This window comes from Anastrepha ludens, chromosome 3, assembly GCF_028408465.1.
Source record: "Anastrepha ludens isolate Willacy chromosome 3, idAnaLude1.1, whole genome shotgun sequence".
Classification (NCBI taxonomy): domain Eukaryota; kingdom Metazoa; phylum Arthropoda; class Insecta; order Diptera; family Tephritidae; genus Anastrepha; species Anastrepha ludens.
In genome coordinates this window covers 102,840,440-102,856,744 of record NC_071499.1, presented here as the reverse complement: position 1 = coordinate 102,856,744, position 16,305 = coordinate 102,840,440, and the positions used below count along the sequence as shown (strand labels likewise).

Genomic DNA, 16,305 nt, shown 5'->3' with positions numbered 1-16,305 from the left:
AGTATTTCATTTGGATAGCGTTGTGGTATATATTTTCGTTTAAATGTTGGAGTGCTTAACAAAGTAGATTTCTGTAACTGCTGTTAATGGCTTTATTTTTTGCCATGAAAGTGTCAAACTTGTGTTTGAAGAACTCACAATCTGTCCACTTAATTGATAGTTCACCAAGACCAATTAATAGAAAAGAGTTTTCGCAATAACGGTGGCCCCTTGGCAGGCAATGGAATACCTCCGAGTTTGGAGGTGGCATAAAACTGTATGTCTCTCCATTTGTGGAACCACCTATACCTCTCTTTACGGCTCCTCGTTTGAAACTTTTAAGTCCTTTTACAAATTAAATTAACGTGAAAATTAAGAACTGAGTAGCACCATTACCACCTAAAAACTATAGTTTCACGTTCATATGGAATTTTTTTTGGATAATAAAAAATTGTAGATGAGACTACATATGCGTTGAATAAATTATTTTCTTATATCTGATGGCCTCTTCCTGCTACAAAATGATGTGATCGATTATCAACCCCTTTTTGGGCCTATTGAGCTGGCGAAACTATTACAGTCTAATATTATTCCTTCACAGATCGAAATGAACCGTCTTGTGCTTGAGCAAAGCACGCGTAGGGTTAGCCAACCTACGAGTACTTTCTTTGAAAAAGTTCATGTCAAATTTTATAAAACTTACTGTCCTTATCATCACTAGGTTTATCTGATGGAAATTTCACACACTTGCACGGTTCAATTAGATTAATAAGAGAAGGCTTCACTGCTTCTAGTTTAGGCCTTAGATCTTTTTAATTAGACCCCAATATTGGGTTTTAACTTCGTAGGCTGGTAACTAAGTAAACTGGAAAGCAAGCACGAGAAACTAATGCATCCTCAGAGTGTTGGAGTTGTGGCATCATTGAACAGCTTTTTGTCAGCAGTATAAAAAATACCATGGGCAATGGTGCATATTATAGAGCCGCGTTAACATTTTGTGGATCGAAATTGAAGACATTCCGATTCTACGTAATGACGCGTAATGTCACCCAGCATATTCGATAATTTCGGCAAACGAATTTGTTTTGACAATAGGCAGCGTTTTAACTGTTTTTTAATCCCGTTTGTACCTCTTGCGGACTAGTTTTTGTGACGATAAGTAACACCGCAAGCATATGCCGATAAACCAGCCACAATTGAAGCATTTAAACATATTCGTATTGGCATTACTGAGGCGCAAGACTTCCCTGAAATTGAAAAAAAATCTTGTTTTTTGGTCAATTATTCTTGGGAATATCAAAAGATGGCTCTTCAAAATTTTATATATAGCACTAGCTTACAGTAAAAAACAACAACAGTACCTACGGAAAATTGGCGAGCCTGAAAATCCACACACTTGTTTTCTATCATGCAGCTTCCGAGATATCGCTAAATAACGACTTTGGAAGAAAGAAAAGAAGGTATACGAGGTGCCTTTTATATGTCGGGATTAGAGAACCAAAACAAATTTTAATTATCGAAAATCACTTTATTGTTTTTCAAAATATTCTCCATGAAGATCTATGTACTTTTGCATGCCCTTGAACCAATTGTCGAAGCACTTTTGCTACTCTGAATGAGGTACCTCCAAAACATGCATTCTGAATGCCGCAACCGCTTCTTCAGGTGTCGAAAAACGTTGACCTCTCAGTTTGTTTTTACGTACGGTAATACAAAGAAGTCATTCGGTGCCAAGTCAGGACTATACGGCGGATGACCCATTAATTCGATGTTTTGGGTGCTCAAAAATGCAGTGTTTGAGCCGATGTGTGAGAGCTCGCATTGTCCTGGTGAAGAGTGATCCGTCTTTGGCGATTGGTATTCCTAATTTCTTGGAAGACAACTGGCAAACAAATGGTTGTGTACCACTCAGAATTTACTGTTCTGCGTTGTTCTAGTGGTACGGTTGCGACATGTACAGTTTTTTCATTTGCTCGGAAGTGCTTCGTGCGCGAACAACTTTTGTTGGATTTGGCTCATCTTGAAACACCCATACAGTCGACTGCTGTTTACTTTCGGGCTCATACGCGTAAATGCATGATTCATCACCTGTCACGATCTCATAGACGTGTTTCGAAGCCCCGCGATCGTATCGATCGATTTTGAGCATTTCCTTCGACCAATCGACACCAGCCTTTTTTTGAGCGATTGACAAATAGTGTGGGATCCAAAGCGAACAAATTTTTTTGACAGTGAAATGTTTATGCAATATTGAATGCATGCTGGTCCCACTAATGCCTAAGATTGCCTCAATCTCACGATAGGTCACATGACGATCTTGCAATATCAGTTCGCGCACAGCATCAATGGTTTTCGGAACAACAACTGATTTTGGACGACCTTCACGAAATTCGTCTTGGAGTGAACTACGACCACGATTGAATTCACCATACCATCGATAAACTCTGGTCCTTGATGGAGCTTCATCGCCAAAAAATGAATTAAGTTCATCCATGCAATGTTGCTGAGTTAATCCACGTCGAAAGTTGTAAAAAATAATTGCACGAAAATGTTCACGATTTAATTCCATTTTTGGACCGAGATGAATCTTTTAGGTTACTGTAAACAACACAAATAGCGCTGGTATTTCAAAATGTTCTGAGTACGTAAATGCCAAAAAATGTAAAACTTTGCGATACAGCTGTCAGTTGCCAGATTGCAACACCAGGGTTGCCAAATGCCGAAATATAAAAGGCACCCCTCGTATCAAAAAAATTCTAGCATCTGTTGAATCCGTTCACCGATCACAATAAGTGGCATATCAACTATAAGGCAATTAAATTCGCAATCTCCCACTCATGCTTCATTTTCGATTAAATTAAATGTTTTCAAGACATTTTTTTCAACCGATTGTCAAGTCTTCCTAAATAAATTATAAATAGAGTGACGTTCGATATTTTCGGCTGGTAACTTTAAAATGTTATTTTAATTTTTTTTTTAACTAACTCTTTTAACAAAAAACAGGCAAGTGCCCTTATTTGCGTAAACTTTTCGTTTTCCCAAACCGTCTCTCTGTGGATAATAATTTGTAAGACTTTAAAAAGAGGCTGAGTTTACTTCTTTCAGATTGAAATTGCGGCCATAAAGGAATGTATTAGGAGAACACGCGGTGCCGTTATTTATATTTTGTTTTTAATTTTTGTAGTATTGTGCTTTAAAGTTTACTCTCTGCCCTAAACCCAAACAAATGTTGAAATGCTCTACGTCTAGCAGTTTCCTAAAAAAAAATGTTGTAACCGTCTAATTTTTATTTCTTCAAGATGTTTTTACGCCTTTACGCCGAAAGTGGAAAAGACGATCGAAAATTATTCCACTTTAAAGCGAAAGAACGAAGAATGGTTGGATAAATCAGTGAAAGAGAACAGTTTAAGGAGGGAGCCTGGTTTATGAAGTCTAAAAATTGCATCTCTTTGCGATTTTTTTTTTAAGGAAAAAATTAATTTAGCACTGCATAGTTTATTCGATATTTTAATGAACATTTAAAAAGTATAAAAAAATGTTTGTACTGGTTAAAATAAGTTGGAAAAATGTTTAACATAGAAATTAGTAGAGCGCTGCAACGCTGGAGTTTCCAACTGGCGTACAAGATACAGCTCGTAATTATTATCTAAAGCAAAAAATTCAAACGGATTTCTAATTATTTATTCTAGATGAACTAAGAAAACTGAGAGAAATTCCAAAATTTCAACTTTTTGGAGGTTTTAAAGAAAAAAATGCCTTTCTATAAAAAAAAAATTCACTTCAACTTGGTATAAAAATCCTGAAAATAAATATTTGTACTATAGCTGTCCGGTCACAGCGTAACTACCTAACGCTCGCCTACCTTTGGCTTTGTATCTACGGAAATATTGAGAATTAGGCTCTGTAAATTTGTGTGAATATTCTGAAATATATTATGAATCGCTTAAAACGAAAAAAAAACAATTAGTTATTTTGACCTTATAAACCTTAACTATTTTAACGGTTCTTGTTTTACATCAGCTTAAAAATAGGAGTCTGCTGCTAAAAGGGTATGTGATGAAAATAAATTGTTAATACAAATTTAATTTACTTAATTTACAATTTGTTCACGGTTTTTAAAGTGTTAAGTGAATAATGCTCAGCTAAGTTTATCGGATTTACTAAATCAGCTCGTAATATATGTACGTGTATGTAAAAATGTAATAAAGTTTAAGGGTAAAATACTTAAGATTTAATACCAGCCCTGCTCTGCTTCGAAAACATATATTTTTATTATCGAAAACTACATTTAGACGCTAAGATGTAAGTGGTAACCAAAAATTTTGAAAAAGTTGCAAAAACTGCCGTTTATTCTGACGTGTTTTAGCTGTTACTTATTCGCTAAAATACTGGCTTTTTGTAAAGTAACGTTGTTGGTAACAACATTTTGTTAGACTGCAAAATTGAGCATTATAAAATATTTTTATGTAAGCATGTACTGTAGGCCAATTCTAAATTAAGTGCAAACCATCAGGCAACAGGGCATTATAGTGGCACCACAGCAATAAAATGTGCGTATATATGTATATATTTCCTACCATAATTTACGAATGTCGTTTGCATTTAATTGTGAATAGGCTTTATATGAAAAAAAGGATTGATTAAGCATTGTTCATAAAGAGTGACTTTCGAGTTTACATAAATTAAATGAATTAATGAGTTTTTACGCATGCGATTTTAGTAAAAGTACATTACATCTATACCGAGAGGTGACACACTCCTTTCAATGCCGTTCAACAAAGCAGCTTTGAAAACTGAGCTGACTAATGCTAGAAATTAATGTGACCTACATATTCTACTCACCAATTTAGATTTATATTTTCGCTGGATCAGATGACGCGTTTTAGGATCTGAAATAAAATGTAAAAACAAACAACAATTGAATTATGTTTCAACATTTTCACAAAGGGTACATAACATACATTTGTCCTAATATGTATAGATATATTAAGTATATATTTTTTTCCATGAATACTACGTGGGACATAGCGTCCCGATGCACATACATATGTAGGTAGATTTAAGCTATTTAGGCGGCCATAATTGGATTTCAGAAAGTTGTCACAACTACAAAAAAAAGCACTCCCACTACTTGAAAATAGACCGAGGAACAATAATTCAACCTCCTACGGCCAATCCCATACTTTGCATTAGCTGTCAGTTAATCAAAACATAGCTATTTCTGAAACGCACGTTATCGTTTTTGTTTAACCGCTGTTGTTTTAACGTGAATATTTACGGATTTAAGTTACCGAGCTGAGTAATCGTGATAGATTATGAAATTTCAGGTGAATATTATCATTTGTTAATGGTGTTTGTGATTTTAATAGTTATAAATGGATAAGTGGTGCCTATTTCATTTAGGGTATAATTTATTTTTGTTTTTTTGTATTTTTTGGTTTTGAAAACCCGGTTTGGTATATTTCCAAGTCCGTCCAAGTGAAAGTTAGTGTTGAACATGATACCTGGTGTAATTAGCTCGCCACGTGCATAAAAGTTAGCTCCAGATACTTGCATATAGAGGGTCATATAATGGGTTTGATACACGCTTGTCTAAAGTCAATATAAACATTATTGCATTTGTTTTGATTTCTAAGCCAATTTTGCTTATCTTAGGCATTGCCAGCTCATCAGGCACTACAAAAGTAACTCGTCAATATCTCTACAATCAAATGCAAGGGCAGAATTTGACATCTTTGGAGGAAAAATTAGATTTCTTAAAAGATAACCTGCTGTCTTGTCATGCATATTCAGCTGAATATGTGCAAACATTTAACAAAAGCTTTTCTTATTTTAAAGCACAGTTTAAGGAAAAGTGGAGTAAAGCCAGAAGAAAAGAGGACGCTTTTCTAAAAGCTAACCAGTCTTGGTTAAATGGAACAATCGAAATTCCAAATAAGTCACATTTTCGCCCTGGCCGTCCATTGAAATCATTCGAAAAGTGTAGTGAGCGAAGTAAACGTAGGAAAACGGAAGAAGTCCGTTACATGGTAGAAGATACAGTTATTATACATGCTGCGCAATCCACTCTAATAGCAAAAGGGCAGAGGGACGCCTCGCGAATTCTGAAAGAAATCGCAGAATCACCATCACGCGCACCAAAATACAAAAGTGCATACAAAGAATCAACAAGCCCGGGGAGAGGTAATATATTGACACCACAGACAGCCTTAGCTATGTTTGTAGAAGCAGACTTAACAAGAGAGCAATATGAAATAATTCGTAATACAAACCCTTATCTTTATCCCTGTTACGATCGCTTATTAGAAGCTAAAAAAGAATGTTACCAAACGCAAATACGGGTAACTAGTTCTTACGCAGAAACTGACTTGCAAAGCCTCATCGATAAGACAATTATGCGCTTATCAATGTATTTAGAGGAGGTGCTCCTCACTCTAAGCGAGGACGAAAGAAATTCTCTTACAATAATATGCAAGTAGGGCTGCGATGGTTCCCAGCAAGCTAAATATCAACAAAAAATTGAGGATACTTTTGGTTCGGATGCCAACATTTTTTTAGCTCCTTTGTGCCATTACAAATCACCTGTGGAAACGAAAACAGAAAAAGTGTTAGGCAAAACCCTCCTCCGTCATTTCCTAGATTCTGTAGACCGATCAGATTTAGGTTTATCAAAGAAAGCAAAGACGTCACGAAAGAAGAAATAAATTTTGTTGAATTCTCAGTAAACAACTTAGTTGCTTCTGAAATAGAGCTGCAAGGAAATAAATTTGTTTTCCGGTATATTTTTAAGATGACGATGATTGATGGTAAGGTTTGCAATGCTGCCACCGATACCAGATCCAGTAGCCAATGTTATTTGTGTAAAGTAACATCGAAAGACTTTAACAATCTAGACAAAAAGAATGAAGTTAACCTAGATTCCCTTGATTTTGGACTATCCGTTCTGCACGCTAGAACAAGATTATTCGAAAGTATTTTGCATTTGGCTAACAAATTGCCAGTGAAAAAGTATAGAGCAAAGAGCACAGCTGAGGAAGAACTGTTGGAAAAAACCACAAAAGAAACCATTCAAAAAAGATTTCGGGATGAGTTAGGCTTACTTATAGACATGCCCAAAGCAAATTATGGTAACACCAATGATGGCAATATAAGCCGGCGATTTTTCTAAAACTCAAAGTTGGCTGCAGATATCACAGGTTTTGATTACAATTTCATTTCTTCTTCTTAATTGGCGCGATAACCGCTTACGCGATTTTGGCCGAGATTAACAAAGCGCGCCAGTCGTTTCTCTCTCGTGCTAACCGGCGCCAATTGGACACACCAAGTGAAGCCAAGTCCTTCTCCACCTGATCTTTCCAACGCAGAGGAGGCCTTCCTCTTCCTCTGCTACCACCAGCTGGTACCGCATCGAATACTTTCAAAGCCGGAGCGTTTGTATCCATTCGGACGACATGACCCAGCCAACGAAGCCGCTGGATCTTTATTCGCTGCGCTATGTCTATGTCGTCGTAAAGCTCATACAGCTCATCGTTCCATCGTCTACGATATTCGCCATTGCCAACGTGCAAAGGTCCAAAAATCTTACGCAGAATCTTTCTCTCGAACACTCCAAGCGTCGCTTCATCGGATGTTGTCATCGTCCAAGCTTCTGCGCCATACGTTAGGACGGGCATGATGAGAGTCTTGTAGAGTGTTAGTTTTGTTCGTCGAGAGAGGACTTTACTGCTCAATTGCCTACTTAGTCCAAAGTAGCACTTGTTGGCAAGAGAGATTCTACGTTGGATTTCAAGGCTGACATTGTTATCGGTGTTAATGCTGGTTCCTAAATACACGAAGTCTTTTACAACCTCAAAATTATAACTGTCAACAGTGACGTGGGTGCCGATACGCGAGTGCGCCGACTGTTTGTTTGAAGACAGGAGGTACTTCGTTTTGTCCTCGTTCACCACCAAACCCATTCGCTTTGCCTCTTTATCCAGTTTGGAGAAGGCAGAACTAACAGCGCGGTTGTTAAGGCCGATGATGTCAATATCATCGGCATACGCCAGCAATTGTACGCTCTTATAAAAAATTGTGCCTGAGCGATTAAGTTCTGCGGCTCGTACGATGCTCTCCAACATCAGGTTAAAGAAGTCACACGACAGCGAGTCACCCTGTCTGAAACCTCGTTTGGTATCAAACGGCTCGGATTTACAATTTCATTTACAGGCTTAAAATAATACTGGAAGCCATATCTAGTGGCTATGAAATTGATTCTGCTAAATATGATGAATATATCTGTAAATATTTTTCTATTATTGTATATATACAACAATTTTTTCAAAATCGATTAAGGTAACTTTTATGCAAATACTAGTGAAATATGGGCTCTATTTTTACTTTGGGAAAAGTCAAGATTTGTTGTATAAAGTCAATGTGTAGCCAACAATAAGATACAAACAAGTGATGAGAGTTCTTGTCATACTACAAGAAAAGGAGCTTTACTGCTAAGGTATTTTCCAGTGTTACACAGTGTAATACATATACTTTTTTAATTTAACCGATTAGTAAAACAAATATTATAAATTTCCAGTTATTAAACAGTTTTAAGACGATATATGCAGTCAAATATTTTTGGCCGCCTAAATCTTCAAAATCTACCTATGTGCGATGGCTTAAACAATTTTTATTCTTGATTTCTAAATATGTTCTATGTTCAAACAAATAAATCACATAATTTTTTATTCTATTGGTGTAAAATAAATCCATAATTTCTCGGTAGATGGCTGTAGTGAACGGTATCTCGTAAAGCACCGATCAAGAAAAGTGAAGTTTATGCTCGTTATCGAGGTGGCATTTCACACTTTTGCTGTTTTTTGTTTGTTCCATTCAGTAGTGGGTTACAGGGACAACAATGGATGTCAACAAAGAGAAAATTCAGTACATTTTACAGCTTTTCTTTGATAAAGGCGAAGAAAGCAAGCCGGGCCTTAAAGTTGATGGATGGTGATGTTAAAGAAAATGCCGATAAATCACAGAAATTATCGAAGTTGACCGGCATGTTAGTAGTCGTAGTATCGCCCAGGAGCTAAAGATCGACCATAAAACAGTTTCAAACTATTTGCGCAAAATAAAAAATAAAAATAATGAATTTCTTTTTCCCCAAACTAATATTTTTTTATCCTTGCCCCCAACGCTATGAAAATTACCATTGAATTCTGAATGAAAAAAAGCACTTTTATACATATGGACGTTTTTTTTGATAACACAGGCCGACAAAATTTAACCAACATTCAGACCCAGAAACCAGACTATATATTTCCGAAGGTTTATGATGCGCTGAATCCAAATCTGGCCTCAGAATTGCTCTATTAGTTTGAGTTTTCGAGATATTCTAACCTAAAAGTGCAAAAAACCCCATTTTTGCCCATATTTGAGGTTATGTAGCCTTGCAGATGTTTTCTTTCACCAAAATTAAAGGATGGCATCTTTAAATACAAGCCTTCTTTTTTCAAATGGCGTTTTGTTTGCTCAAATATCATTTTTTTTCGCAGAGATATCGCATTTTGAAATTTTCATGTTTCGAAATTTTCCTACACCTGAAAATCGATTAAGATAACATAGACATGATATAGTCGATTACTAATTTTCTTGGGTTTGAGGGCCTGAAATATATGGATTAATAGTATGTAAATTTGGAGTTTGTGGGTAAGCCTGCTTGCGGCATGATAGGGGTGGTTACTAGGGGTTAGGGCTGTGTGTGACTCGGTACCCAAAGGTTAGATAGTGTAGGGGTGTGGTGAGTCAGCACACTTATGGTGTGAGACAAAATTTTAAGAAAAATAAGACTCAACCTGGAATTGCGAGCGTAAATGGAGATGGATTGATCATAATCTGCGAAAATTTGCGACTGGCATCAGCAGAATGTCCTTAGACTGGAATCCACAAGCTTCCCGCCATATAGGTAGACCCAAAGGATCTTGGAGACGAAGCTCGTACGATGAATTCACGAGAGCTGACGACTCGCTGACATGGCCGTAAATAAAGCTCAAAGCCAGGAATCGATCCCAATGGCATTTATTTGTTTCGGTACTCTGCGCCCCCAGTCGGCGCTCTGGCAAATAGTTATAGTAATAGGGTGCCAAATTTACGGGAGAGTGCGTTTTTCCATTGAAACTCAACGATAATTTTCGAAAAGTTGACGGCACGTGTAAATATTATACATATATTAAAATAAAAATAAAAAAGGTATCTCCTTTGTTTCCTGGTAAAAAACAAATTGTTTTGCTAAGTATACAGAAATTACAATACAAGCTCTTATTTTATGCTGAGTAAAAAATGTATCGGAATTATGGATGAAAATGCATAAAACTATCAAACAAAAGTTACCAAAAATCATCATGCAGAGAGGATATTAAGGAAACTGTAGAGCGCCGTCTGCGAATTTGTCCGGCATTATCAAAAACGCGCTCGAAATGTCTGGGAACCCCACACTTTGAGGCTCTCTATGATATCTCAAAAACGGATCTTCCAGCGCTGCTCAGATTTGCTAAAGGCGTTGGCATCCTCCCGATATCTACTTTAAATCTTAAGAGAGGTCAGTAGTCAACTGGTATCGCTAGGGATCAAAGGTTTATGCGTGGCTTAATGCTAGCCGGTTTAACCTAACCCAACTATTCGCTTTGTGGTTGTGGATTGAAAAGCAGTTTTTCAAAGGCATACACATGTAGGTATATTTTCGAATTTCTCTCTTTAAAGTTGTCTTTCATTTTTTTTTTTTTTTGTGAAAATTTCCCTGGCTTGTCATATTTCATACTTTTAGCTGAAAAAACCAAGTCTATGTTATTATCCAGACATCCTCCCGATGTAAACTCGCCGTTTATAACAGACCAACTGAACAGGCGCTTAAATTTAAATACCTTGGAACGCTAACAACCAGTAATAAAGCCATAAAAAAAGAATCAAACATCCAAATTACTAATACTAACGTATGCTTCAGAAGCGAGAGCTGATTGTTGAAATGCATACACTTAGAGCTATCGCCGGGCACACTCTGTACGTTAGAAAAACGAATGCCGAGATCTGCGAGTTTTGTGAAATCGAGGATATCAACAAATTCACCAGAAAAATTAAAAAGAAAGGCGAAATCATTTTGCAAGAATGCACTCTGACAGAATAGCCAAAGTAGTTATGAAAGCTAAACCAAATGTTATAATGCACAAGGACGACCACCCAGAAGATGGAACGAATACTGGACAGCAAGCCCGCAATCTAATCTAACATCTTTTTACTACCATTATATCGTTTAGAAATATTCATACATATGTATTTACAATAAACTAAGTATTCATACAAAATATTCGGCCCTATACGATTAGAAGACGGTACGTACCGTATAGGTATAACCACGAGCTCAGCATTTTAATCGCGGGACGAAATGTAATGCGATTTATAAAGACGCAAAGCTTACGGTGGTATGGACACGCAATAAAACTTATCAGCGAAATAGTGGCCAAAAAAGTTTTAGAAGCAAATCCTGCTGGAGCCAGAAGGAGAGGCCGGCCAAGGCGACGATGGTTGCAAGACGTAGAAGACGACACACGTAAGATGAGAATCTCAAAAAATGCAGCGAGAGCGGGCTGTTGCGTAGAATGGAGACCGTATAGTGAAGGAGACAAGAGTCCACAACGGACTGTAACGTCAATACGAGAAGAATAAGAAAATATTTTTAGAAATTACCGCTAAAGGTGTTATTGGGTGTGCTTCTTGACACTGTTCCACAAATGGAGGGACCTACAGTTTCAAGCCGACTCCAAACGGCAGATATTTTTTAAGAGGACCTTTTTCATGGCAGAAATTCACTCGGAGGTTGCCATTGCCTGCCGAGGGGCGACCGCTATTAGAAAACACATTTTCTTAATTTTGGTGTTTCACCGAGCTTCTGAATTCCGAATGGTAGTCACACACCAATCCATTCGGATTTCCACAAATAGATAAAATAAGTATGTATTTGGTGCAGTAAAATGTGCTCAAACTTTTTTCACTTTGCTTCGATGATGAAACTACGTAATACAGGGTTTGATTGAAAAGTAATGAACCTTCCCGCGCAGAGCGTCTGCCAAGCGATCAACCGAATCGGCTGGTGGGGGAAAATTATCGTTTGACCTTCCCCTTCCACTAGAAACCGGTCCCAGTTCGCTGGCAACAGCGGTGCAGTCAACATCGCTCCGCGCGTGAAAGCTGTTTTAAAAGTGTGTTATGATTTTGCAGTGGCGAAAATGCAGCGATCGTTGGAGCAACGTTACTCGATCAAATTTTGCGTAAAGCTAAACAAAACGAGTACTGAAACCATTGGGCTACTCAAGGAGCCTTACGAAGACCAATCTCTGTCCAGGGCCCAGGTGAAACGGTGGCACAAGTCGTTCAAGGAAGGCCGGGAGGACGTCGAAGACGAACAGCGATCTGGAAGGCCTTCGACGACGCAAACAGAAGAAGATGTGAACCGGGTTCGTGAATTTTTGAACATTGACCGTCGTGCTAGTCTACGTGAGATCAGCGAAGAGTTAAATTTAACTTATTACAATGTGCGGGAAATCGTGACCGGAAAACTTGAAATGCGGCCCGACCTCGTCAACAATTGGATCCTTCATCACGACAATGCGCCGGCGCACACCGCCTTCCTCTGCACCTATGCATTGGCCAAGATGGGGGTTCCGGTGCTTCCCCACACTCCCTACAGCCCAGACCTGTCCCCTCCGGACTTATTCTTGTTCCCGCACCTGAAAAGAAAGCCTTTCGACTCCATCGGGGCGATCCAAAAAACTGTGTCAACCGAATTGAACGCGATTACGGCGGATGAGTTTAAAAAATGTTTCCTGCAGTGGAAGGACCGCTACCAGCGGTGTATTGACGCTCAAGGGTCCTATTTTGAAGAATATTAGTTGTATAAGCCAAAGGGTTTAATAAAACTGCTTAAAAAAATGAGGCTCATTACTTTTCAATCAAACCCTGTGCATATATTGTAGTTATAACTATTTCAATGCAGATGGCTAAAATAGTCACTCCTTCGCAAATGTTGCTCTAAAATATGGTACTTACTGTATTCTTCCAAAACGAAAACGCCACCTTTCTGCGTGAAGCATTTTCGTATGTGGTCCAGACGCACAAAGAACTGAAACGAGGGTAAACAATATGTTTCAGACCATTTACAAAGTTTTTAAATAACGTAAAAAATAAGTGATGCTCAAAGCTGTATTGAATTATTTCTGAAGTTTTAATTTTTTTTTGAAATTGGGTATGTGTTTGTGTACTTATGTGGAATATATTTATTTGCTTAGAAATAGGGCATGCATAGTTAAAATACTGATCAGTGTTATTGCTACATATGTATGTAAAACGCAGAATTTCAAAAATAAGTCACTAAAAAGTAATATAAAACAAAAATCAAAAAACAACCGCTTCTTGTATTTCCAATGAGTTAGACCCATTGTCGCTCATAAGTACAAAAAAGCGAGACTTCGTACACAGTTTACTTATCTACATTTCAACTCGCCGCAAATTCATTGGCAAAAGCACAGCTAGTAGCACAGAGGCTACACTAAAATACGGTTATATAAGAATACATGTACATATACATACATACACAAAATGTCAAAGGTTGAAGCGAAAGCTAAATCAAAATCAAAAGCACAAGGGAAAGTGGAAGCAAAAGCAAAGCAAAAGTAAAATCAAAAGCACAAGGGAAAGTGGAAGCAAAAGCAAAGCAAAAGCAAAAGTAAAAGCAAAAGCAAAAGCAAAAGCTTACATACGTATGTTAGCAACTGAAAAGCAGAGCAAGAGGCGATTACCAATAAACCAATAAATTTGTGAACAAACGATAATTTGGTCATAGAGACTCGCAATACCACAGCCCTTGGTATTAAGCGCGGACATGAGGCATGGCAGTAGGCGTGCAGGTGAATATATAATGCATGAGCAAAGCGATTATAAATATTTATGTATGTTTCTTGTTAAGTGATTAGGTAAAAAATTTGTTGTATACTGAAAACAGAGAAAATAAATAAAAAATTAACCAGATGAAATTAAAGGGAAAAATCATTGACATAATGAAAAGACTTAAAATTGCTATGCAAAATTATCGAATGATAAATCCAGTTACTTTATAAATTTTATGAGTTTAATTTCATTAAGGAAAAATAATAAGTTAGTAAACGGAACACAAGTGAAAGTTAAGAAAACTCAAAACGAATGTATGTAATTTTTGTTAGGTTTCATTGTTGTTTTTGCTTTTTTAATCACAGTACAGGTTTAATTGAATTCTAATTAGCACTTGTGAGATGGTCTTAACTAAAAAATACGTACAATGGCTAATACTTATGTAGTTACATATTGGCTAAGCTATGTTTTATTGTATTGTGGTGGCTAACGCTAACAGCAAAAATAAAATTTTAATTTAATACTATTATTTATTTTATTTTAATTTTTCTTTTGGAATTATAAAAATAATTGGCACTAATAGTAATTTATTTACTATTATTGTTATTAAATTTATTATCATTTTATTTTATAAAATTTTTTTGTGAACAATAAGTTGCTTAACTGCGTTTAGGTGAGAAAAACAGACAGCCGTAGAGAAGCATAGCATATCACAGGGCGTTGAAAGCGATGTAAGGGTAGGTGTTAGAGCAAACCTACAACGCAGTGAAAGTGTTAGTCCATAAACGTATTTAACATTTATTTCAACTGAAACGTATTAGTGATGGAAAGCTGGATGTGGAAGCGGGAGTTAAGCTTAAGTGATTATATGGAGGGGATCTTTAGAAGCTCAATATTGTAAAGTAGTATGTAACGCCATTACCATGAACTTGCTGTTAAAATTTGTTCTCTATATGTATAAATTTTCACTTGTAAATATACTAATTAACTCGGCATGCAGGAGGTCCTTTTTGAGTATTCCAATTCATACCTTGTTAAATATTTGTTAAACAACTCATAAATAAATATTTAATTCATATTGTGTAAAATGGGTTATAATTCAAATGTCAATTAAAGAATAACTTACAGATTTATAAATTGAAAATTAAGAGATAGTTTCAGAGAAAGAAAAATTGGAAAATTTGATAGAGCGACCATTTTCAGTAATGCAAACTATTTTCTAGTTAATTTGATAAGAATACTTTTCGGTAGAACTGAAACATGTAAAAAATAAAGAACAAAGTGAGTTTTGCAAATAACTTGTCAAACGTTTCAAATCAATTTCTTAATGTCAACTACGATCTACTTGCTTAAAACTCTCTATACAAACTAAATACACAAGCATAAACAAAAATAATAACACGAATTTTGTTGATAACATTTTTTTTTACTTATATTCCGCAAAATTTTAAATTGCTTCTACAATATTCTATAAAAAGTAAAAACCACTAATTCTAAAAATTTCGTTTTTTGATTCAGTTTTAAGATGAGTATGAATTTGTCATTACACAGTTATAGGTCACTGAGATTGTTGTAGGGACGCTGTCACTTACACACCTCATTGAATGTATTTCTTAAATTCTGTAATTGTTGACTGTATGTCTGTGTGTTTTTAATTTGGCCATGAAGTTGTAATTTTGCATTGAAATATTGTGTTCGAAATTACCTCTTTTTTTTAGTGTGCTAAAAATATGAAAATACTTAAAGCATAAAAATAATTTTGTTTCTAATTGTAATGCAATAAAATAAGAAAGGGCAATTTGTCAAAAGAAATATCAACCAAATTGCCTATTTAAAAGTTTGAATACCGAAAACTACGATTAATGTGCATTAACATCAAATACAAATCACACCCACACCTTTTAGTTGCCAAGGTGATCGACGTTTATAAGCTGTCAAATCAAGTAGAATGAAAAGAAGGACTTGAGGTCGGCAAGTTAATGCTTCGTTACTTCATTTTAATGCTTCAAATTCAATTGCAAAAAAAAGGCAAGAACTAAGGATACTATGCAGATATAGAATAGAACTCAACCTTAAGGGGAGAGAATGGTTTATAAGGTTTCGTTTTAAGCGATTCCTAATATATTTCAGAATATTCACACAAAGTTACAGAGCCTAATTCTCAATATTTCCGTAGATACAAAGCTCAAGGTAGGCGAGCGTTAGGTAGTTACGCTGTGACCGGACAGCTATAGTACAAAATTTATGCTCTTTTCTCGACTTTTCATTTTTATGATTTCTTTGAATTGGCGTGCATGAATGAAAAAAACTAATGAATCTTTTGAAATTAATCATAGCTTGTTCCCTTCAGTATTAAATTCTATTCTATTTGAACTAACAAAATATATAAAAAAAATTTTTTCAAGATTTTTA

General features: G+C 36.2%; 1 protein-coding gene across 1 annotated transcript in view; it reads right to left on the bottom strand.

Annotated features, from left to right (window-relative positions):
* LOC128858632 (MAP kinase-activating death domain protein) overlaps nucleotides 1–16,305 on the bottom strand; it is a 129,768-nt gene that overhangs the window by 14,174 nt on the left and 99,289 nt on the right. Inside the window, exons 22-23 of the mRNA XM_054095055.1 lie at nucleotides 13,057–13,129; nucleotides 4,822–4,868 (exon numbers count right to left, since the gene is read on the bottom strand). Coding sequence (XP_053951030.1) covers nucleotides 4,822–4,868; nucleotides 13,057–13,129 — 120 coding nt within the window. The remainder of the gene's footprint in view (nucleotides 1–4,821; nucleotides 4,869–13,056; nucleotides 13,130–16,305) is intronic.